Raw genomic sequence first — 25158 nt, forward strand, 5'->3', positions numbered from 1 at the left:
CTGATTTTCGTCTTTAAGTATAAATATATAATTGTTCTGTTCTCTTGTTTTGGTTTTCTTTTTTAGGTACTCCTAAAATCTCCTTTGCTTATTTCCAGCTACTGTATTCTCACTAATCACTTTTTTCAGTGTCTTCTTTTAATCTTCTGCGTCTTAGTGTTCTCAAAGTATGTTCTCCCCTGTGCTCCCTTCCTCATTTCTTGTTTTGGGTTCATTTCATATTTTTATTATTTTTAAAAGACTTTATTTATTTATTTGATAGAGAGATCACAAGTAGGCAGAGAGGCAGAGAGAGGGAGAAGCAGGCTTCCCACCAAGCAGAGAGCCCGATGCGGACCTTGATCCCAGGACCCTGAGATCATGACCTGAGCCGAAGGCAGAGGCTCAACCCACTGAACCACCCAGGTGCCCTTCATTTCATATATGTATTTTTTTAAAGATTTTATTTATTTGTTTAACAGAGAGAGACACAATGAGAGAGGGAACACAAGCAGGGGGAGTGAGAAAGGGAGAAGCAGGCTTCCTGCTGAGCAGGGAGCCTGATGTGGGGCTTGATCCCAGGACTCTGGGATCATGACCTGAGCTGAAGGCAGATGTGCAATGACTGAGGCACCCAGGTGCCCTCTCATTTCATATTTTTAAAATCACAGCAAAATGGCCAGCATTTTAATATATTTTGTGGCAATATTTTTCTGGTAAATTTTGGTATGTTTTAAGGAATTTTTCCTTTTCTTCTTCTTTCTTTATTTTTATTTTTGTAAATGCCAGTGTGGGGCTTGAACTCATGGCCCTGAGACCAAGAATGATCTGAGCCAGCCAGGCACCCCTCTGTATTTTTTAAATAAATTGTGGCTAATAATATTAATAAATAGATTTTGAAAATTTTCCCTGTTTGGATTACTTTTCACTTGTGGCTTCTGCTGTAATTTACCTTGCATCAAATCTGGATTGATTTTGGTAGCTCCATTCAAACCTTATGCAACATTAGCATTTACTCTGAAAAATGAAGTTTACAGACTTCATCTTATATCGTTGCCATTACTTCCAGGATTGTCGTGGCATGAAAGGACAGTGTGTGATCTCAGCTCATTCCTGGGTACCTTGGACAAAAAGTTACACATCGTTTTCACTCAGCCCAAAGCCTAAGGTGACAACAATGACATTTGGAAAATATAGGGAAGCACATGGAGCACTTGGGTAGTGCTGTTGCCGTTGCTTCAGATACACTCATAGGGATTTGTTTGAGGCCATTAAATTTTTATTTCTCTAGTACGTTTTCTCACTGAAAACGATAAAAGAGATATTAAGTATGGTTTGGCTGATAGAGGGCAGTCTGTTCAGCAGTGGAGTTTACAAGTAGCATTGACTGTTAACTCTTTACTGGCATTTCCATATTTCATAAACATTTCAGATGAGCTGAGTTTTAGAAAAATCTCTAATTTATGTAAGAACAGATGTCTCATCTGTCTACTTTTCTAGTGTAAATAGTACTCTCTAGTCTCCTCTAACGATTTCAGTATTTAGCTAGAACTTGTCTTGTTTATGTTCCTGAGTGACTTGGAAAGGCAAGGACTCTGTTTACACATCTTTAAAATGGTGAATTAGAGTCTCGGACAAGGTTGATGCTTCCTGGTTAACTGCATATTTTTATTGATTGGGATAGCCTTTAATTTTGAAGGGCTTTTGTTGTTGTCCTTAACCCCGAGGCTTCTTTCTACCTTACCTGCGCTATTTGGGTTGTCCTGAGGATTATAGCTTGGTCCCTAAGGAGGCCAGAGTAAAAATAATAGTCAAGTGCCATTAAGTCTTCTCTCATTCCATTTTTCGTTCTCTTTTTTTTCCCTTATTTCTTCTCTTCCCTTCTCTCATAGGCTCACAAACCCGTCTCCATCTTTTATTTATTTTATTCATTCTGTCTTGAATAAAAGAGATGACTGATCGCCTTTAGGAAGAGTGGGAGGAAGAGGGAACAAAGCAGGTTGAGTCTAGAGTGAGTATGCTAGAATGTTCTCTCGCGTAGCCAGTTATTAGTGTATTAGGAGTAGCAGTTATTTGAGCCCTCTGGACTTGGGGACAAACTAGGACACTTTGGGAGAGAGGGCCAAGGAGATTCTTTACACGTTTTAGCTCTTGCTCTTATCTACCCCCACTGCTGTGTCCACGTAGACTCTGTGGGACCCCTTTGATAAGGTGCATCTTTCTTTTTGGGTGGCATTTTCTCTCCCCCACCCTCCCCAAAGGACATGATTCCTTTTTTTACTATGGCCAGGATTCCTTCCTTCATCCAGCCCATCCTGCCTGAGCTGACCAAATAATGTGCTACCAAAATCAGAATAAACTATTTGTTGTTTGAGTGCCTATGGCTGTGAGGGCCCAAAGGTTTTATATATACAGTGGACTCTTGAAAACATGGGGGTTAGGAGCACCAACCTTCTGCACATAAATTAATGTATAATTCTTGACTCCCCCAGCACTTAACTAAGGGCCTACTATTATTGACCAGAAGCCTTACTGCTAACATAAACAGTTGAGTAACATGTATTTTGTGTGTTACATGTGTTATATACTATTCTTACAATTAAGTAAGGTAGAGGAAAAAAAAGGTTATTAAGAAAATCATAAGGGAGAGGCACCTGGGTGGTTCAGTGGGTTAAAGCCTCTGCCTTTGGCTCAGGTCATGATCCCAGGGTCTTGGGATGGAGCATACGGCTCTCCGCTCAGCAGGGAGCCTGCTTCCTCCTACCCGCCTCTCTCTGCCTGCCTCTCTGCCTACTTGTGATCTCTCTCTCTCTCTTTCTCAAATAAATAAAAAAAAAAATCACAAGGGAGAGAAAAATAACATTTACAGTGTTGTACTGTATTTATTGGGGAAAAAATCCATATTTAAGTGGATGTGCACAGTTCAGTCTTGTGTTTAGGGGTCAACTGTATACAGGTTCTCCCACCACCCAAAAGTAGAATGTTCCTTTGAAATCTTTCTTAAGTTGAAATCATATAAAGCAGTAATTACCATAAATTTATGTGGAAGTCTTTGAATGTACCCAGACCCTTCCCACCACCGAGAAGAAACCTCTCTTAGACTTTTCTGATAACTTGGGACACATCTTAGTAACAGAATCCAGAAATAAATCTAGCTAAGGCATGGATGCTCACAGACACAGTTGAAAGCTCTGGCGATTTGATGTCAATCTGTGGAGTGTAGTTCTTGGGGATGGAGCCACTCTGGCTGCTCCCGGTGTGCACCGCCTCTGCAGCTGCCTCACTGCAAAACCAACGCTGAACCTGATACTTGATTTTCACCTTTTTTGTGCAAGTGAAAAATCCTCTCTGGATTTCTTCCAGGTAGCAAAACCAGTATAGCTGTAGGTCTTAAGCAAAAGCAGAGTGGTATAACGTGAACTTTTGAAAGGCAAGGGATCCCTATATGTTTGTAGAGCTAGTGTTTGGTAGAGAATTTGGCTATCTTACCTAATCTGTATATTTTAGTTTAGGAAGCACTAAACTAGATAACTCTTAAGGTTCTTTATGGATCTTTTCTTTTTCTTTTTTTTTTTTTTAAAGATTTTATTTATTTATTTGACAGACAGAGATCACAAGTAGGCAGAGAGGCAGGCAGAGAGAGAGGAGAGAGGAGGAAGCAGGCTCCCTGCTGAGCAGAGAGCCCATGTGATGATGTGATGCGGGGCTTGATCCCCCTGGGATCATGACCTGAGCTGAAGGCAGAGGCTTTAATCCACTGAGCCACCCAGGCGCCCCTTTATGGATCTTTTCTTAAAAAAAAAAAAAAAAAAAAAAAAAAGCTTTATTGAGCTGTAATTCACATACTGTACAATTCACACCTTTGAAGTGATACACTCAGTGTTCTAAATATCTATCACTATGATCAAATTTTAAAACATTTTTATCTTGCCCAAAGAAACCTTCTATTAGTAGTCAACCCCATACTTTCTCTGTCCACCTTTTCTCCTACCCTAAGAAACCACCAGCCTTGGGGTGCCTGGGTGGCTCAGTGGGTTAAGCCTCTGCCTTTGGCTCAGATCATGATCCCAGGGTCCTGGGATCGAGCCCCGCATCAGGCTCCCTGCTCAGCAGGGAGCCTGCTTCCCTTCCTCTCTCTCTGCCTGCCTCTCTGCCTACTTGTGATCTCTGTTAAATAAATAAATAAAATCTTAAAAAAAAAAAAAAAGAAAAGAAAAACCACCAGCCTATGTTTAATTGCTATGGGTTTGTCTATTCTGAGTGTTTCATATAAATAAAATACAACATACGCCCTTTGTACCTAACTTATTTAGTATGGTGTTTTCAAAACTCATCCATGTTATAGCATGTATTAGAATTTCTTCCTTTTTAAGTCTGAATAATATTCCACGCAACATTTTGTTACTCATTTATCAGTTGAGGGACAATAGGATTGTTTCCACTTTTTAGCTACTAGGGGTAATGTTGACATGACTGCTTGTGTACAGGTTTTTGTGTGGGTATTATTTTCATTTCTCTCCGTGTATGTCTAGGAGTGAAATTGCTGTGTCCTGTGGTAACTTTTTAACATTTTCAGTAATTGCCAGACTTTTTCACAGTGGCTGCACTATTTTACATTCCCATGAGCCATGCATGAGGGCTCCAATTTCTCAGTATCCTCAAAACACTTGTTGTTGTCCCTTTTTTGCTTATAGCTCCTTGTCTGAAGTGGTATCTTGCTGCGATTTTGATTTACATTTTCCTAATGGTTGATGGTTTTAAGCATGTTTTCATGTGCTTATTGCCATCTGTATGTTTTTTTTTTGGAGAAATGTCTGTTTAAATCCTTTACCCCCCTTTTAAAATATGTTCTTTATTACTGAGTTGTAAGAGTTCTTTGTGTGTTCTTTGTACGTGTGTCTTATCAAATATAATTTGCAAGTATCTTCTCCCATTTTGTGAGTTGTCTTTTCACTTTCTTGGTGTCATTTGTAGCATAAAAGTTTTAAAATTTAATGTCCATCTGTATAAATTTTTTTTAAACCTGTACAGTTTTTAAAGGTCCAGTCTGAAACAGTGTTTTTACTGTTAGTGTGTTTTTCCTTCATTAAATAAATAGTTGCTCAAAAAAAAGTCTTAGAAGCCTGGCATTTTATCTCAGCCTATTGAAGGGCTCCATAGAAATGAAATCTATTAGAAATTCCCTTTGATGTTTCATATCATCTTATAGTTAATTTGTAATTTAACTTTAACACTTATAATTGAAATTTTGTACAAAGTTTTCACATCTTAGATATACCTATGTATCCGCCACCTAGATCAAGTTAGAGATTGGGCTTAGTATCTCAGAAAAGCCCCCTCCCCTAAACGAACTTTGAGTGTAAAGTACCTAGAAACGGCTTACTTGTTCATTGTTCTGGTACAGTCGAACCCAGTATTGCTTTTAATGACTTTGAAGTTGTATGAATTTCCAAGTTTTTATAGATGGATGATCAGAATCTCTTTAGATTTAGATTAATATAAACTTCAGAGAATGAAGTGTTTGATTCTTTCAACAGCTTTTCCTTAGTCTTTGAAGCGTGTTAGCATGTTATACCACTTGATGGCGCTGTTGCACTGGGAGCGGAACATTGTGAAAAAGTCTCTAGGGCGTTTGGTTGTTGATTTCAGAGTAACTGACTCCAACATTTTGTTACGTTTCATATGTTTTAATCATCTGCTTCATTGTTTCAATGAAGAAAATCCTTTGTATTCTTTTAATTGAATGGTGGCAGTATTCTTTCACATTCCTCCTTTTTCTAGGCATTTTTGAACAAGGTAAAATTAATACCTTCCAACACTTAAATTCTTTACATTTTAAAGAGAAAAAAAAAAAAGCTGGACATTTCTTTTTGATTATGACATAAAAACCTTTAAGAATTTCTTTTCTTTCCCCTCAGTAACAAAATGTGTTTCTGCATTCTTTATTACTTGTAGTTAATGACTCGATGTTTACTAACTTGATGATCATTAACTGCTAGTAAGATACTTAAATGTGTGATTTAAGAGACCTTAAAATGTAAGCAAGGTTTTATTGTTTAAGAAAAAAATGTTCTTTTTCAAACGGTTCACTCATTAACTGTTGGTAAAAATAATCCTCACTCTGAAGACAAAAATTGTTTTCAGAGGGAGGATCTAAGTTTATTTTCTAGTTGACTTGCAGAAAAGTCTAAAAATACATACCTAGCTTAAATTTTAATATAAATTTTACTCTTTAGTTTCATTAAAATGTTTTATTTTGTGGTTAATACCTTTAATGTGGTTGGCATAGCATTTAACACTCCATTCCCTTGCAGCCTTGCATGCATAGAGGGGTGGAACAGACAGAAAAGCATACTTAAGCTGGATTAACATTGAAGAAATATATAATTTATTACCTTATTTACAACGTAAGGGGTTTTATTTTGCGAAGTAATAGATGAGCAGTCAAGAAATTGAAGATTTAAATAGGGCAGGGTGGCATTTACTTTCAGCCATCCTTTTAATTGTGACAGGTATAATGGAAAAGAAAATTTATTTATGTATTTTATTTATTTATTTATTTATTTGACACACACACACACACACACACACACACACACACAGAGAGAGAGAGAGAGAGAGAGAGAGAGAGAGAACACAAGCAGGGGGGAGAGGGAGAAGCAGGCCTCCTGCTGAGCAGGAAGCCTGATGTGGGACTCCATCCCAGGACCTGGGATTGTGACCTGAGCTGAAGGCAGACATTTAATAACTGAGCCACCCAGGAGCCCCAAAAGAGGAATTTTAGAAAAGTGTTAGTTTGGGAAGAACTTGGTGAGCTTTATATGAGTAAAGGATTCCGAGAAAATAGAATATCTAACTTCACTTTCATGTGGCCAGAACAAAACCCAGGATTTCTAACTATCTGGAATGGTATAAAAGAGTTAAGATCTTCCAGGGAATCCTTAAACTATTTTTTAAAATCGCTTTGGAAGCTGAAAGCACTTACCTGTTTGTTAGTTCACTGATAAGAACCTGAATGGATAGCACAGACTGGTTTCCTCTAGAAAGGTTAACTATCTCTACCTTTCTTTTGGGACTAGGAAAATATAGATTTAGTTGATATAGATTGGGTTTGATATAGATTGGGTTGATTTTGTAGAGAAGAAAATAATGAAATAAAGTATAAGTGACTTGTCAAGGAAAAGAAGAAAAAGGAAATGATACAGTTAGGTTAAAATTTTTGTGCTAAGTGGATATGATTTTAAATTGTATTGAAAAATACATTGAGAAAGACAACCAAAATTAAAATTAATTAAAAAAACTCAAGAGCTATTTCTTAAAATCCAAATAGGGAAGCATTTAGAAAATTTAAACAAAAAGAACATTTAAAAGTTTAAGAAATGAGCCCGATGATATGCTAGAAATATTTTTAAAAGCACTTGAAAGAATCACAGCGAAACTGAAATTTTGGGGGAAAATATATATTTCCAAATTATTTCAAGATAAAGTAGACCAGTGAAGTTATCAGTTAATTTCATCTTAAATAGAGTAAGACTGGATAGTTTTTTTGAGTTCTTTCAGTCTTTTATGGAAAAGTGATTTTTCTGCTGTGTTGTTTGTTTTAGAGCATAGAAAAGCAAACTTGCCATTTCCTACTATGAATAAGCAGAATGTAACAAAGAGCAAGGGAGTTTGAAGGATTGGCCAGTCTCACTTTTGAATGTCCATATAAAAATTCCAAGTAAAAAACTAGCAAATCATATTTAATAGTATAATAAATAAAAATCCAACAGGATCAGAGGATTAATCTTATGATTTAAAAGATATTTTAAATAGGAAACCTATATATAAAATAAGAAAATATATGATTATCCTATTAAGTACATAAAATATTTGATAAGCTAGCTTTGATAAAATGTAAAACTTGATGAAGTTTAATATTATTTTTATAAAAATCAGATGATCCTTCCTCAGAGTGGTGAAGAGTATTTTTGACTAAAAGCTAACAGTAAACCTGGGGGAGCCTGGGTGGCTCAGTTGGTTAAGTGTCCAACTCTTGGTCTCAGCTCATTTCTCAATCTCAGAAGTTGTAAGTTCGAGCCCTGCATTGATCTCTGCGCTGGGCGTGGAGTCTGCTTAAAAAAAGAAAATAATTAATAAATAAACCTAATTGTGAGATACCAGTAACATTTATTTATCTAACAAATGTTTACTGAGCACCCACTGTGTTGTTGGCACTGTGTTGAGTACTAGTTAACTGTTTCCCTAGAGTTAACTTATGTTCTGGTGGGGAAAGGTGACAAGATAATAAACATAACAAGTAAGTAGATTATATAATATGTTAGAAGGTGAAAATGTTACTTTAAAAAAATAGTGCTGGGTAGAGGATTGTGGGCATGGGGCCCGGTGGATTTGTGGTTTCCGGGGAGTATTTGGAAGAAGTCTCATTGAGGAGGTGAATTATTAGCCAAATAAGATTTGGCCTTTGTTAGGGTGTAAGTGTAGATACTTGGAGAAAGAGAAAAGCATCTTCCAGCTGAAAAAAGAGCCAGTGCGGAGGTTCTGAGGTGAGCTTCCCAGCCATGGGAGGGTTAGCCAGGGCAGCTGAGACTAGAGGTTACAGAAGTACTATTTGAGAGAGTTAGAACCTGAGTCTCCTAACTCGGAGCACATTCCTCTTTGTTGTCTTATGACCTCAGCTCTTGTATTTATTTAATGTATTCTTCATTTTTCTGATTGGAAATTGTGGCAATTGTGGGTGGTAGAACCTAGGCACAGGTATAAGTAGTTTACTTGTATTTGGCGATTGGTTATGAACTGAAACAAAAAAGTATTTGTTGCTCAAGTGGGTTTGAAAAACAAGTGAAAAACCAGATAATATATTCTAACTAAAAAGTATTGCAATTATATTAAAATACAATATTCCGACCAAAGTTTAAAAATTTATAAAGTAAATTTGCTATTAGTGTGAATCCATCTGTTATGCAAGAAAGTTGAAGGTCATTTGTCCTAGGCTTGCTTTTTATGCTAATAGACATGAAGAAAATTGCTATTTATTTATGAGAATATATCATGGGAACACTTCATTTTTATAATATAAAGGAGTAATGTGCCCCACATGTGCGTATTTTCTGTATGACAGGAGCTTAACCTTCAGTTGATAAAACTTCTTAAATAATTCAAAGAAACATTTAAAGTAACATTTAACATTAAATATTTTGCATTAGACCTTTATATAATGGATTGAACTTCTCATTGTTTCAGTAAAGAAAGGTGTGATGCCTTTAACAAAATTTACTGAGTCACTAATACAAAGCTATTTTCCTGACTTCTCTCAGCATCTGTTCCCTTATTTCTGAAATGGTAGTTAAAATATCCACCTTATGGGATGGTTTTTAGTATCAACAAGTTCAATGAAGTATATTATTAGGTGCCTAGGATAGAGCCTGGCACGTAAGAACGAACTAAATGATAATTTTTAAAAGAAATTATAATGGTCGAAGAGGAATGCAAAGGTTTTTAGGCTCTCAGGTATGAATTTGAGCACTTCTCTCCACCTTTCAGATTAACCTCCATTCTTTCTTTCTTTGCTGTGTTTCTTCTTCCACCTGAGCCTTAATCTGTCCATACTTTGAGTTTTCCAGATCTAATCCTAAGCCTTGCATGGTGTGCATACTTTTTCCTCTGATGATGAAACTGTTTTCATCACTATTCTGTAGTGATGTATTCAGGGATAAATGTAGGATTTTTGTGTTTCTGTTCTCCATGGCTGTGGGCTGCTTAGTTTTTTGAGCTTTTGTGTTGAATTTTTATAATTTTTAACTTCCTTTCTCACTGTTAGTTCCCTATGACTTGATGCGGTCACCGCAGCTGCTTTTGTTAATTCCTCACTGCTGCTGATCTGCAGCGTCTGCTGAGTATTGCATCATCTGGTAATCGAATTCTATAAAATAATGGCTGTGGCAGGAATGGAAAGTAATTTTAGCTTGTGTATTCATTCTGATTAGTAGTGGCTGCCTGGAGTGCTGTGTTAAGCAGGACTCTGGGGCTGTGTTCAGGCTTGATGAGAAAGTGCTCTAATAATGAAAGGGGGTGGCAGCATGAATAACCACATATTTGCCAGTTATTGTCTAAATTAAGAGAGGATAGGCACTGTGGGTGAATCTGAGTAGCTTCTGTAATGAATAAGATGCAGAAGTTAGTGTGTGGGTTTTGGATAATATTTTGACTTCTTAGATGCCATCTTGGTTATTGGTTACCCTTTCACTTCAGACATTAAAGTTTGCAAATAACTTACCTGTGAATAAAAGAAGGAAATAGTTTAAAAGGATTCTGTTTTGCACTATTTAAGTTACCATTAGGTTTGTTTACTTAGTAATTTTGTGATCAAAAATTCAGGCCATGTCAAAACTTGATGTTTTCTGCACTTGGTATTTCATATATTACCAAAATTGTATACTTAGTGAAATTGCATATGTGCAGTAAATGCACTGAATAGCAAATGCCAGATTATTAGTAAGCTTTCACAAAGCAGGTTGAATTTCCATAGGCTTCATTATGATGGCAATAAATAGGCACGTCTGTACGATTACTAGTTTTTATCAATTAATGTGTGAATATATCTGAGAAAGTTTAAATTTTAAGATTAATTACTTCTGGTATGTCTTTCCTTTTACATATATCACATATAACTTTTGCAGGTTGGATTTGCTACCATTTTATGCAAGATTGGTTGCTACATTGCATCCCTGCATGTCTGATGTAGCAGAGGATCTTTGTTCCATGCTGAGGGGGGATTTCAGATTTCATGTATGTATTTAAGCATTTATTTTGTTATATATGTATACACACATATTTATATACTTATAAGTTGAGTGAGGATTCTTTAAGAATATAATTTTGTATTGGTAAGCATATTTCTGAAATTTGATAGTGGTTAAGAGTTCAGAATTAATGGGCTTCTGAGATTTTAAAATGTAATTTTCTCAACAAAGCTTGAAATTGATAAGTAGTATATTCCAGTTTGGAGATGAGCTGTTGCTGCTACCTTGTTTCCTACAGGTACTGCACTTTTTTGCTTTTGTAAATTAAAAACCATTCTCTAAGGTCAAGAGAGCCAGCAGGTCTCATTGGTGTTCCCAGAAGAAACATAGGATTGGCTGTGCAAGTCAGGGCACAGTGCCTGGGGGATGCCCGTTGGGGTGTCAGGAGTCCAAATGTCTGGGGTACACGAGGTTGTATAATTTATCTGAGCAGTGAATGGTGTGATAGTCCATGTTTTTATTGATTCTTGCCTTAACAATCTTTATCTGCTATAGCGGTAAGTTCTTAAAGAGTATCCTGGTAAGTACCAGGGACCAGTTTCCAGACAGCTTCTCTCCCTTTCTGGTTCTAGGAGTCTTAAATTGCCTGTTAGCTGTTCTCCAAATCCATACTACCCATCGCCTTGTAAGGGATATAAATAAAGCCTTGAAAGAAGTAAAATGGTTCCTTAAACATGACTGAAAGTGAATATTGTAGACTGAAAACGCATGAAATTCAAGTGGTTATATTAGCCAATGGGAAAAAATTGACAAACTTAGCTTTTTTTTTTTTTAAAGATTTTATTTCTTTATTTGAGAGAGAGATAGTGAGAGAGAGCATGAGCGAGGAGAAGGTCAGAGAGAGAAGCAGACTCCCCGTGGAGCTGGGAGCCCGATGTGGGACTCGATCCCGGGACTCCAGGATCATGACCTGAGCCGAAGGCAGTCGTCCAACCAACTGAGCCACCCAGGCGTCCCGACAAACTTAGCTTTATAGCAAGTTGCTTGTGATGCACATAAATGTTTGCTGTGCCCAGTACGCACTTTATTGCACTCATTGTACAGAAATTGGTATTGCTGAGTGCTCAGAGAACAGAAGTAATTCCTGAGAACAGGGATCTCACAACCTAGTTGTGAAGAAAAGGCATAAATACAAAAATGAGAGTGAAATAAACATTTAAACCCTGAATATATTCGATATTATAAGAAATTGCATGTTTAATTGCCAAACGAATTGTTCAGGAGTAAGAACCTTGAGTTCAGAGAAGGAAAAAGTCTTCAGTGAAGAGTGGGATGACTTCTAAAGGCCTCTTGCCATAGGAGTTAGTTTATATGAGATTTGTGGTTAAGATTTTTCTGGGGCAGTTTTTGCTGAAGTGTGTTCTGGATTTTCATACGTAGTATTAAGCAAGGACCGGTTTATGTTGTTTTAAAGGCTGTTTGGAAACACTTGAGATCAAGAGAGTTAAATGATTTTGTTTTGTTCTCTTAAGAATTCCCAAAGCTTTAATAGGGTAATGTGCACTTTGAATCTCTTGGAAGGGGTCAAAGAACACACTTTGATAAATGCTGCCAGTTCAGGGATTGATGCATCAAGAATTATGATATTCTTTTTGATTTATTTAATCGCATTATGCAAAACAAGAAACTTTTCCTGGCAGACAGTATGACTCTATTATATGAGTCACACATATACCCCTCAACCAAATCCAAAAATAACATACATGCTGGACCAAGCATAATTAATGCTTTTGGTGAGAAATTTAAGATTAAGAATATTCTATTCATGTATCTTTCACTTCCCACCGAAATTGATAATTGAAATTGATAATTGAGGTGAGAGTTGCGGGACTTGGAAGTTTCATTCCTGATGTAATGCTTTGTTACAACTCAGAGACTTAGCAGAATTCTAGGAGAATACTGTGGGAACCACTGCTTTCAGGGGAGAGAAGAGTAACTTGAAGTCACTTGATCAAATAACTTGATCACTTCTGCCTCCTCCAGGATCTATCTTTTCTAACCCTGACATCTGCAGACTTTGCCAGCAACTTGCTTTTTGTCTCTATATGTGCCTAAAGTTTCCCATCCTTAAGTGAAACTAAAATAATAGCAACAAGAAAATGTCTTCAACCTCACCCCCTACTCTCTTTCATTTGCTTCTTGTTCGAGTTGTTTTAGAGTATACTTGTCTCTTCTGCTTCTGACACTTACCCTTTGTTTCATCATAGCACCCTGGCAGAGACCACCAGCATCCTCTTAGTTACTTTAAGTTAGTTGATGTCCCTACAGATTCTAAACTGCTGGACTGTTCTTTTTTTCTGCCCTTCTGTCTGCCCCACTTGCTAGCATTGTTAATGCTGGTCGAGTCATTAAGTGGGGATAATACTGGTATCTTTTCAGATGGGATTGTTCTTATGTATTACACAAGATAATGGATATAAAGTTCATCACGCAGTGCTCAGAGATAGATATTATTACAATAATAATGATCCCTTCTCTCCCACCACACTCTTGTGGTTCTTACTTGACTGCTTTTCTCAATATCTTTTATCAAGAATAAAAATCTTCTCCTTTTTTCCAGCTGAGTCTGTATTTTTACATTCCCCAGACCTCCTTCTTCACCCTCCTTTTTGACAGAACACATTTTACCTGGGCTTTAGTTGACTTTTATTTCTCAGCAAACTCAAATACATGTCTCTTGCCTGAACCTCTCTCTTGGTGCTTAGAAAGTTCTCATGTAGTTCTAGGTAAATATGTTTACAAAATAAACTCATGAATTCTCAAAAAAAATCTTCAGCTTTCACTTCCTCATATCACCTTTTATTCTGTCTGTAAATTTGCAATATTTTTTCTCTAGTCCCTAAGAGAAGGACTTCTACTTTTGCTCCTTGGACATTCTGGAGCCAGCCTTCACCAAATTCTGTTGGTACTATCTTCCAAAAACTCCTCCAAATCTAGCATCTCCTCTTCATAGCTTGAATTATGAGAATAGTGTTTTACTTAGGCTTCCCTTTCTCTGTCCTCTAATTCCAGCATATTATCACAATCATACCCTTTGCTTAAGAATCTCACCTGAGAAATAAAACTGGTTAACAGAACTATATGAAATCTCATCTAGTAGTCAAAGAAATTCTAGTTAAAACAACAATTAATCTACTAATTTGACCAACAGATTAGTAAAGATAATAGAAATGAAAAACTACATGCACCTGAGGTCAGAATTTGGAGGAGGAATTAGGTAATAGGTTTCAGGATTCTTACAGGCATTTATACATTGGACAACTTTGAGAATCTGTCCTAAGTAAGTAATCCTGTATACCCAAAAAAGCTTTATTCACATCATGAATTGTGGGGAAAAAATGGAAAGTAAGCTAGAAGCCCAACAGTGAATTAAGAAAACGGTCAGGTAGTCGCAGTGCTGAAATGATATAGAGCCATCGAAAGTAATACTAAAAAATTTTCGTAACAGAAAAGTGCTTCTTTTGGTGGGGAAAAAAAGCAAGCTGTAAACTCTTACACAGAATAAATGTATAGTTATGTTAAAATGCTTGGAACGTAAAGAAAGAAAAAAATTACATATCGATATGTTAGCAGTGGCTGTCTTTGAATAGTGGGGCAATAAGAAATATTTTTTTCCTTTCTAATTTTCCATGCTCTCCAAATTTTCAGCAGAGCCTACTTTACAGCTAAGGGACAGCTTTTATTTAAATATAAGCATATCAGACTGACCTTTTTTTTAAAAAGGTTTTATTTATTTATTTGACAGAGATCACAAGTAGGCAGAGAGGCAGGCAGAGAGAGAAAGAGGAGGAAGCAGGCTCCTTGCGGAGCAGAGAGCCCAATGCGGGACTTGATCCCAGGATCCTGAGATCATGACCTGAGCCGAAGGCAGAGACTTAACCCACTGAGCCACCCAGGTGCCCCTGACTGACATTTTAAAAATTAGCAGTCTTTCAGCTTTTTTTTTTTTTTTAATTTTATTTATTTATTTGACAGACAGAGATCACAAGTAGGCAGAGAGGCAGGCAGAGAGAGAGGAAGGGAAGCAGGCTCCCTGCTGAGCAGAGAGCCCGATGCGGGGCTCGGGGCTCGATCCCAGGATCCTGGGATCATGACCTGAGCCGAAGACAGCAGCTTTAACCCACTGAGCCACCCAGGCGCCCCAGTCTTTCAGCTTTTTAAATCAAATCTCTCTAGTGGTAAAGTAAATTGACCACATATCCCAGTTTGGCATACTTATATATAAATTGTATATATTTGCAGTTGTATGAAATATTTTATGTAAATTCATAAAATAAAAGTAAATTGAAAAGTGTGAGATCAAAACATAAATAGAAATTCCTAGACGTTTTTTTCCGACACTCTAGTAAATCAAGAGTCTTACCTACCTTACCCTGGAGATCAGTGGTCCACAGCACAAAATAAACTTTGAAGGCAAGTTTACTTGTTTATAGACTTAGTGCCTTCTTAGTGTCTAGTGTATAGTAGATTTTCCAAAAAATTAGAATGATTAAATGAATAAAGTTTATGTAGAACAAAATGATCAAATTATAGAGGACAATGTATCATGTCTATTTGGGTGAAGTTATAGAAGGACCAGTTTGAGGAGGAGGGTCTTCCTAGATAGGCCTCGGAAAGCCTTAATTTTTATATGTTGATGTATCCAAAGAGTTTTTATTAATGCTTAGGAATTTAGTTATTCAGTTGATCTCAGTTTTAGCTGTCATTAATAAATGAGTTGTAAGCAACATTTTTGCTACATAAGATTGATTATGTGAGTAAAATTCTGTAAGAGACATTGAACTAGAAATATATAGAAAAATTTTTTTAAAGATTTTTTTAAAGTTTATTTATTTGATGCAGAGAGAGAGAGGAGAAAGGGAACATAAGCAGGGGGAATGGGAGAGGGAGAAGCAGGCTTCCTGCTGAGCAGGGAGTCTGATGTGGGGCTTGATCCCCAGACCCCTGGGATTGTGACCTGAGCTGAAGGCAGACACTTAACGACTGAGCCACCCAGGCGCCGCAATATATAGAAAATTTTACATTGTTAGTTTATTTACTTCCGCAGAAATGTTTGGACATATCTTTTTGATCATAAGGAGTCAACAAATGAGACTAGAAAATAATAAATAGTCAGAATAAGTCAGTCTTTTTTATAAGTTATAGCCTTTTAAAAAGCCTTTTTTTTCATATGAAAATGAGGGAATGAAGTAGAATTGATTTTTCATAATTCATTTAAAAATTCTACAATTTTGTCATGTTACTTAGATTGTACCTCCTTACCCTCAATAATATTTAAGAATAATTGTAGATGGTACACTGTGTTACTTGTTTTGAAAGTTACAATGCTCCGTAATACCCAAAATTGTATAATGTTCCACAGCAGTTACTAAGAGCTTGTACATGCAGAGTCACCCAAAGAGATTTTTAAAACCAGGTTTGTATACTTCTCAGCCCCACTCCCTCAAGATTCAGCATTAGTATATTATTTTTGAGTTGCTTCCTTACACATTTTTTGTTTCCCTGTTTCTTCAGCTGTAGAAGAAAGACATGCTCAGCATGGGTTCTTTAGAAAATATAAGATAATTTAGAAAGAAGAGGGGAAGCCTCATAATTTCATCACTTTAAAGCAGCCCTATTTCTTTTTTTATTTTAAGATTTTTATTATTATTTATTTATTTGACAGACAGAGATCACAAGTAGGCAGAGAGAGAGAGAGAGGAGGAGGAAGCAGGCTTCCTGCTGAGCGGAGAGCCCGATGTGGGGCCAGATCCCAGGACCCTGGGATCATGACCTGAGCGGAAGGCAGAGGCTCTAACCCACTGAGCCACCCAGGTGCCCCAAAAGCAAACCTACTAATCTTTTTGTATATTTTCTTTACCTTTTTTTCCTCCGTAGTTTTTTCTGGCGGGGGGGGGGGTGATGAGTTTATAGTATATAATTTTCCATTCTTTATTTCTCACTGAGAAGCATTTTGCCATCATTTAAAACATCTCTTATACCATTTTGAAGGGGATGTATTTTGTTCTGTAAACCAGTTGCTTAGAAATCAAGTGAAGCATAGCTGTCGTTATTACCACCACTGCCTCTGTCATCATCACCATACTTATTTTTATCTATATTTTACTAGGCGAGCCAGTGGTTGAGGAAATTTGTGTGAGTTACCCAAGATTATATACCCCCAGAATGGTGTAGAATTACTGAAAGGGGCTCAGATTTCTGACTATAGATTATTTGCTCTTTTTTGTCCCTGCGATAATCTATAAACATTAAGCGTTTTCATTTATTTGTTCACTCCATAAACAATTATTTCATGTCCACATAATAGTGATACAAATATACAGAGATGAATAAAATTAGTAGTAGCTAATATTTATTGCATTCTTCCTAGTGCCAGGCTCTGTTGTGTGTGCTTTACATATATCAGTTGACAACAACTTTGAGGTAGGTTACTTTTATTAGGTCCATTTTAAAGAAGAGGAGATCGAGGCAGAGTTTAAGTAACAGCTAGTAAATGATAGAGCTGGGATTTAAACCCAGCAAGTCTGGTCCAGAATCCATACTCTTAGTGTATCCTAAGAGTTCATAAAATAAGATAAATCAGTGCCTGGGTGGCTCAGTGGGTTAAGCTAGTTAAGCCTTCAGCTCGGGTCATGATCTCAGGGTCCTGGGATCGAATCCTGCTTTGGGCTCTCTGCTCAGCAGGGAACCTGTCCCCCCAACCCCTGCCTGCCTCTCTGCCCACTTGTGATCTCTGTCTGTCAAATAAAATCTTAAAAAAAGAAAGAAAGAAAAAGAAAAAATTATAATTCAGTATGAGGAGCTTTTCTTTTTTTTTTTTTTAAAGATTTTATTTATTTATTTGACAGAGAGAGATCACAAGTAGACAGAGAGGCAGGCAGAGAGAGAGAGAGAGAGAGAGAGAGAAGCAGGCTCCCTGCTGAGCAGAGAGCCCGATGCGGGACTCGATCCCAGGACCCTGAGATCATGACCTGAGCCGAAGGCAGCGGCTTAATCCACTGAGCCACCCAGGCGCCCCGAGGATCTTTTCATATGTAGTACTTAAACATTTATTTGTGAAAGGATCTTTATGAAAGCTGTGCTCTTTTCTGAATTGCTAAAACAGTCAAAGTTAAAGTTCTATAAGTTGAATTCTGTGATTTTATTTTTAATCGATGCAGTTTTATTGATGCTTTAATAAATGCTTATAGTGAGCTTCTAGTTTGCTCTGATGTTTTAAATGAGTAAACTTAGTTTTATTTAAAAATTATCCCTGAAGAGCTAAAAAATCTTAACACCTATTTCTGCTTGCTATAGAAAGTAGGTCCTTAAAAATGAAGATGATAAATTCAATCCAAGTGTTAGCTCCTTGAGTATGTAGGAGTTTAGTATTTATATAAATGACTGTCATTAATCGTCTACCTGCTGGTGAGGTTAGGCCTTATTTTAAAACCCAGCACATACTAAGGTAGTGGAATTCTCAAGTAATAGGAAACTGGGATTTTAGTACTGATCTTTCATCAAGTCATTCGAGAGCTTTGTGTTGTTTTGTTGTTAAATTATTAAATCAGATTATAACCTATTGTTCCTTTCTCAGAATGTTGTTATGTGGAACAAATAAGATAGGATAGTAATCTGGAAAAGAAAACACTAAACTGGTTCAAAGCACCACCATTTTGAACAACTGAATAAGACAGTAGAGGATTCTGAAAAAGTATATTAAACTAGTTCGAGACACCACCATGTTATTGTCACTGTTGTTCACATAAAAGATTTTTAGACTGTTTGCTGTTAGTCTTTTTGCTGATGAAATTGTAATCCATTTACATTTATCTTAACATACGTTTGCTTTGTACTATTATAATAGGATATTGTTATGCTGAATATTTTTTGAAACATGCGCCCAAGTTAGAAGGCTTATATTTGCAAAGGGTTTGAAATTTGATATACAGCCATGACTGATGATAAAAAAAGAATAGGGATTATATCAAAAATTTCACTGTAATGAATTTATGATAGAAAATGCATACTGTACTACAGTATGTAGTAATACATACTACAGTATGTATTAGTATAATACACTAAGCCTTGCTAATATTTTTTGCTTAAGTAAGCTCTTGGTACTTATTATTTTTAAAGCAGCATTTCGTTAAGTGTGTTCCTTATAATATTAGTGAGATGTTAACTCGTAGTTGCTAGCATCTCAAAAGGAGCCTTATGTTGTTAAATAAAGGAATTAAATTAGGTTAAACAGGCTTCTTTATTTGAGAACCTATTTAAGCCCAATAAAGTGTATCATTTCCCAAAATTATTTGACCATGGAACTGTTTGCAAATCATATCCCAGCACTCGTGTTTCACAGAGCTTACGTTGCCTTAACTTAAATTAATTTGAATAGCAAGAAATTTATGCAGATTTATTTAAAATATTTGGGGTGAATGCAATTTTATTAAAATTACATTTCTTATCAGAGATTTCAAAATGTTAATTCTCTAAGTTAATGTCTCTTTTCTTTTAATTTGTAGGTACGAAAAAAGGACCAGATCAATATTGAAACAAAGAACAAAACTGTTCGTTTTATTGGAGAATTAACTAAATTTAAGATGTTCACAAAAAATGATACATTACATTGTTTAAAGGTTAGTGCCACATTATTTGAGTTGTTTTTAGTAGACAAAGTTTTAGTTATAAATGCTGGAAAAAAATGAAATAAGTAAGGAATATTTTTTTAATACGGAGGACAAGAAAAGAGTGAAAAAGAACTTTAAATAGATGAGCAGAGCCAAAAATAAATAATAGTATGGTAGATAGAAATACAGCTATCACAGTAATTACATGAAATGTAATGGGACAAAATACATGAAGTAAAAGCCTGAAGAATGTAAGACTTTATTAAAACAACACTGTAAAATAAATAAATAAATAAAACACTGTAGACTACCTTCAAGAAAGATAAATATGAAGACCAGAAAGGCTAACATAAAAAGGTGGGGGGAGTATACCGTGGAAGAACTGACTAAAAATCACTTGGTTTTGGGGCGCCTGTATGGTGCAGTTGGTTGAGCATCCAACTTTTGGTTTCACTGATCTCAGGGTCATGGAATCGAGCCCCACGCTCAGTACAAAGTCTGACATCCTCTCCCTGTCACTCATGCTTACTTTCTTGCTCACTCTCTATCTGAAATAAATAAATAAATCTTAAAAAAGAAAATACACCTGTTTTCATTATCATCAAGCAATTAAGGTACAAAGCATTTATTGTAAATAAAGAAGGACAATTCATAATGACGAAGAGCTGATTTTAGCAGGAAACTATTACCTTCCTGAATAAGTATGAATCCAATAAGGGACCTTCAAAATATATAAAGCAAAAGTCAACAAGGAAAAGAAGTAAACAAATCCATGGTCATGGTGAGAGATTTTGAAACACCTTTCATTAACTGAAAGAAGAGGCAGATGAAATTAGTATGTGTATACAGAACTGAACAATACAGTTAACAACCTGGATCTAATGGACACTATACCCAGCAGCATCAGAACTTAAAATCTCTTCAGGTGTACATGGATCATTTACCGTAACTAACAACAACAAAAATCGCAGAAAATTAGAAAAGACTGAAATTACTCGATTATGTTTTCTGTCCACAATGGAATTAAGCTAGAAATTAGTAAGTAATTATATGTGGTAAAGCTGATGCAACAGAGATGGAATAATTCTAAAATTTGAATTGATCATGACAGACAATGACAAATTTTGTATCAAATTGATTTCCTTAGGTTGTTAGGTATATTACACAAAGTGGGTCTCATGGATTCAAGTACATTTGGAAAACCCCAAGTTAAATTTATCAAGTTTCTTTATTGCTTGATTTCTTAAGAGTGTTTAAAATATTAATAGTCATTGTAAATATTTAAGGGGTTAAGTTTCCTAAATCTACTTGGAGCATCTCAGAGGACAGCAGAGTACATTTAGGGAATCTCTGGACAGCATTTCAAAAACGATTGCGAAAGATTTCTCAGGGCTGTATTTGAAGGGAATCATACCATGGAACAATTTAAACGTTAGTATATTTCTTTATAGTAATTATTACAGATATATAGGAAGGGTATACATTTCTTTGACCTAGAAATTCCATTTCTATATGTTTGCTTTAAGGAAATAATAAATGTACAAATTTATCTACAAGGATATTTGTCCCACAGTTGTTTAAGTAGCAAGAAATCGTAAACAATTTCAATATCCAATAAGTAAGAATTACTTAGGTTTTAGTGTAGTTCATATTATGCAGTAATATGCCTCTTTTAAATCATGCCATAGAAGGATAAATAAGGACACAGAAAAATAGTCATATTAGCTAAAAAACACCAAGTTATTAAATAATGTGATATGTTTGAATCTGTTTTGGTTTAGAAAATGTGCATAGAGAAAGATTAGGAGGATAAATACTGAAATGCTGTGGTAATGTGTTATGTTTCTAAATTTCATACAGTGCACCTGTTGTGGTCAGAATTTTACAAGTGAATGTCCCATAAACCAAAACAACAAAGTGATTTAGAAAATGTTAGTTGTGTTGTATATGTCACAGGTGCTTAAATAAATAGCATCTAATAGTCATTATATACAAAAGGCTTTGATATTAGTTTTCGTGTATTTATCTGAAAGAAAAGACATTAAGTATATTGAAGATTTTATATAAAATTTTTGTGACTGAACGCAAGATACTCATCAGTGAAGCTTGTTAAGCCAAAGTAGACTAGCTTTTGTTTTTCACACTTGACATTTCTGAAGTTGTTATACACATTAGATCTGTATTTTCTTTAACAGGATTGAAGTGTTGTCTTTTGTGTTTTCTCATCATCATTGTTGTTACAGATGCTTCTATCAGACTTTTCCCATCACCATATTGAAATGGCATGTACTCTACTAGAAACCTGTGGAAGATTTCTTTTCAGATCACCAGAATCACACCTGAGGACCAGTGTACTTTTGGTAAGGGCTTGAGGGTCCTAGCAAGAGCTTGAGGTTCTTGATTTACTTAGGGGTTAGAAATACTGACCAGTGCCTATGATCATGGTCTGCTATATAAAAGGAAACATTTCTGCCTAAACTAGAACCTCCCATATTTATGTGCTGTGGCCATTCCAGGAGAGTTGTAGGAATTTTCCTCACTTGTCTGCCAGTGAGTTTACTGTATGGTAAAGGAGGATGAAGTTCAACCCCAAATACCTTTTGATAAATGATGCAAATGAGCAAGTACTGGTGATACTGTTGTGTTAGAGCCGTTTTTTATGGATGTTTTTGAATGTTTAAAGAAGCTGTTGTTTATGTGCCATAAGCATATAAATTGTAAGCTTAAAAATATAAAATTTAATTTAAAAATTAAAAACTATAAGCTTGAAAAATTAACTTGGGGTAGAAGCTATTTCTTAAGCTACCTAGGATGCTGAAATGGCCATCAGGTTTATTAAGCAATTAAGTTCTTATGCTTATGGATAATATCCATGCATTCCCTTGCAGACTCGGGAGGATGGGAAGTGTGATGGCAGAGGGAATATTGGTGTTAGTGTTAAAAAGAGCTCAGGTTTAGGAATCCCTGGGCATAGACTGTCATTACATTAGTGTTACTGTTATAAAAGTCTTGATTATATCATTTTCTTTAGATAACTTAGTTTTTTTAGAATCCAGTTGTGAGCTTGAATACTCTCTGCCAATAATATTTAATATGAAGAAACAGAATTTATTTCTAATAAACAAAAATATTAATGTGGAGGCCATCAAACAGAATTGATTTCCAAATTTTCTGTAGGCTTGTATCACATTAACGACTTAAACGTCATTACAAGTTCAAATTTTTATCCTAACAAGGAAAAAGCTCTTGTTCTTTTGGCTCAGGCTCTTAAGGTTAAAAGAGACTGTATATATAAAAATGTGATAGAGCTAGCTTTTAATGTCTTGTATTTATTTACAATATTTGAATCCTCTATTTTTGCTAGGAAAAACATTTACTAGTCATGGTGGTATGGGCGATATTGGATTGGCTCAGTGGATCTTTTCCCCTCTTACAGCAAAAGCCACGAGCTTTTATCACTGGTTGACTAGATGTGTTTTGAATCAACACCTCTTGGGTTGATGCTCAGATCTGTGGACAAGTTTATAAACCTGGGGTGCTTTTAGTTTTCTTGTTTGTAGAGCTGTGTCAGAGCCTAAGGCCTAACACCAAGTAGTCATGGACTAATTTGTTCTAAAAACATGATTTTTTAAAAATTTGTTAATTTATTTTCAGCGTAACAGTATTCATTGTTTTTGCATCACACCCAGTGCTCCATGCAATCCGTGCCCTCTCCAATACCCACCACCTGGTTCCCCCAACCTCCCACCCCCCGCCCCTTCAAAACCCTCAGATTGTTTTTCAGAGTCCATAGTCTCTCATGGTTCACCTCCCCTTTCAATTTCCCTCAGCTCCCTTCTCCTCTCCATCTCCCCATGTCCTCCATGTTATTTGTAAAAACATGATTTTAGTATAATAGTGTGCTAGTACATTCTTAGAAATACCTAGTGGTTGTTGCGTTTTTTTTTGTTTGTTTGTTTGTTTTCTTTTCTAGTTCTTTATCCTGAAATCCTATCACTGAGAATAGAAATTTGGTTAGGAATAAACATTAGAGTGAAAGTATTTTGATTTAGACATTTTTATTTTAGGAGCAAATGATGAGAAAGAAACAAGCAATGCACCTCGACGCAAGATATGTTACAATGGTGGAGAATGCATATTACTACTGCAACCCACCTCCAGCTGAAAAAACAGTGAAAAAGAAACGTCCTCCTCTCCAGGAATATGTCCGGAAACTTTTGTACAAGGATCTCTCCAAAGTTACCACTGAGAAGGTAAATCCTGTTGAAATCATAAAGTAATAGTCAATTTGAGATTTGCAGTGGTGCTAAGATGATACAATATTCAGCAGAATTAATTCTTTTTCATTCTAGTGATTGTAGTATTAAGAACAGTGCAGTTGGCTACTAGCCTGTGTACTAAAATGTTTCGGTCCAGGACATATATTTCAATTTCTCCACATCAGCTTGTTTATAAATTGCTTCAGTGTTCGACAAATTACCGATAAGGAATGTCAGCAGCTTGCATTATTCATATTCTGTAACTGGAGAAATGGAAGCAGAGCTGTTAAAGTTTCAGCAGTGAAGTTTAGGAGAGTTAAGATTAGATCACAAGTTGAATTGTGACTGCTTCTATACAAGTCATCCTAAAGTGAAAGTCATATGATGAACATAAGATACAGGACATATGTTTTGTTTTCCTTTTGTGACTCTTACTCTGAAGTAATTATTCTAATTTTAATTTTGGTACTGTTTATATTTGAAATTACTACTTTGTCTCTGATATTCTGTAATGAATTTGACTTTTAATATTCTGCTTCAGGGGACGCCTGGGTGGCTCAGTTGGTTAAGCAGCTGCCTTCAGCTCAGGTCATGATCCCGGCGTCCTGGGATCGAGTCCCACATCGGGCTCCTTGTTCTGTGGGGAGCCTGCTTCTCCCTCTGCCTCTGCCTGCCACTCTGTATGCCTGTGCTCGCTCTCTCTCTCTCTCTCTCCCTGACAAATAAATAAATAAAATCTTTAAAAAATATATATATATATTTTGCTTCAGTACAGGGGATCCTAAACTTGAGTGGGCTTTAGTAGGTCCATGGCCCTCCGAAATTTCATAATTTTGGTCATTTTCCAGAAAGGTTAAAAAATGCTGACCTGTTTTCATAATTATTGTAGTTACCTTGTTAGAAACTTCACTTTCAAGTAGGATATGTTGAACAGAACATTTCATGGTTAACTCTTGAAATTGAAACAACACATTGTAGAACCTTTTTCCTCTTTAGGAAAAAAAAAAGTGAAACAGATAAGCTGTTGCACAGAGAAAACCTGTGGGGAGAAGAAAAGGTGTGCAGTAATACATGGCATTATACACGGGTAATGAGCAATGATCATGTGACTTTGGAAATTGGACTCAACTTTCAGAGAATCACAGATAGTAGTTGTTTTAAACAGCAAGCAATTTGAAAGCTATTTTAGAATTAGCTATAAGTTTAAAAATATAGGTTGCTCTGTGGTTGAGACAACATTAATATTTCCACTGAAGCTAATTTGAGAACATATTAAGTGCTTGAAAGATGGATGGTGGCTACAGTGCCTGAATGGCTCAGTTGGTTAAGCATCTGCCTTCAGCTCAGGTCATGATCCCAGGGTTCTGGAATCAAGTCCCACATTGTGCTCCCTGCTCAGTGGGGAGTCTGCTTCTCTTCTCCCTCTGCCTCTCCCTGCTGCTGCTTCTCTTTCTCTCTCTCTCAAATAAATAAAATCTTTAAAAAAAAAAAAAAAAAAAGATGGGTGGT

The 25158-nt window shown here is 36.1% G+C and overlaps 1 protein-coding gene across 3 annotated transcripts in view; it reads left to right on the forward strand.

Annotated features, from left to right (window-relative positions):
- The window catches only part of LOC111155548 (UPF2, regulator of nonsense mediated mRNA decay), a 111224-nt gene that overhangs the window by 48411 nt on the left and 37655 nt on the right, over positions 1-25158 (forward strand). For all 3 annotated transcript variants that reach the window (XM_022515762.1, XM_022515764.1, XM_022515763.1), the window contains exons 9-12: positions 10659-10767; positions 19286-19399; positions 21634-21750; positions 23458-23643. In XM_022515762.1, coding sequence (XP_022371470.1) covers positions 10659-10767; positions 19286-19399; positions 21634-21750; positions 23458-23643 — 526 coding nt within the window. The remainder of the gene's footprint in view (positions 1-10658; positions 10768-19285; positions 19400-21633; positions 21751-23457; positions 23644-25158) is intronic.

This window comes from Enhydra lutris, unplaced genomic scaffold, assembly GCF_002288905.1.
Source record: "Enhydra lutris kenyoni isolate GAN:26980312 unplaced genomic scaffold, ASM228890v2 scaffoldscaffold42, whole genome shotgun sequence".
Classification (NCBI taxonomy): domain Eukaryota; kingdom Metazoa; phylum Chordata; class Mammalia; order Carnivora; family Mustelidae; genus Enhydra; species Enhydra lutris.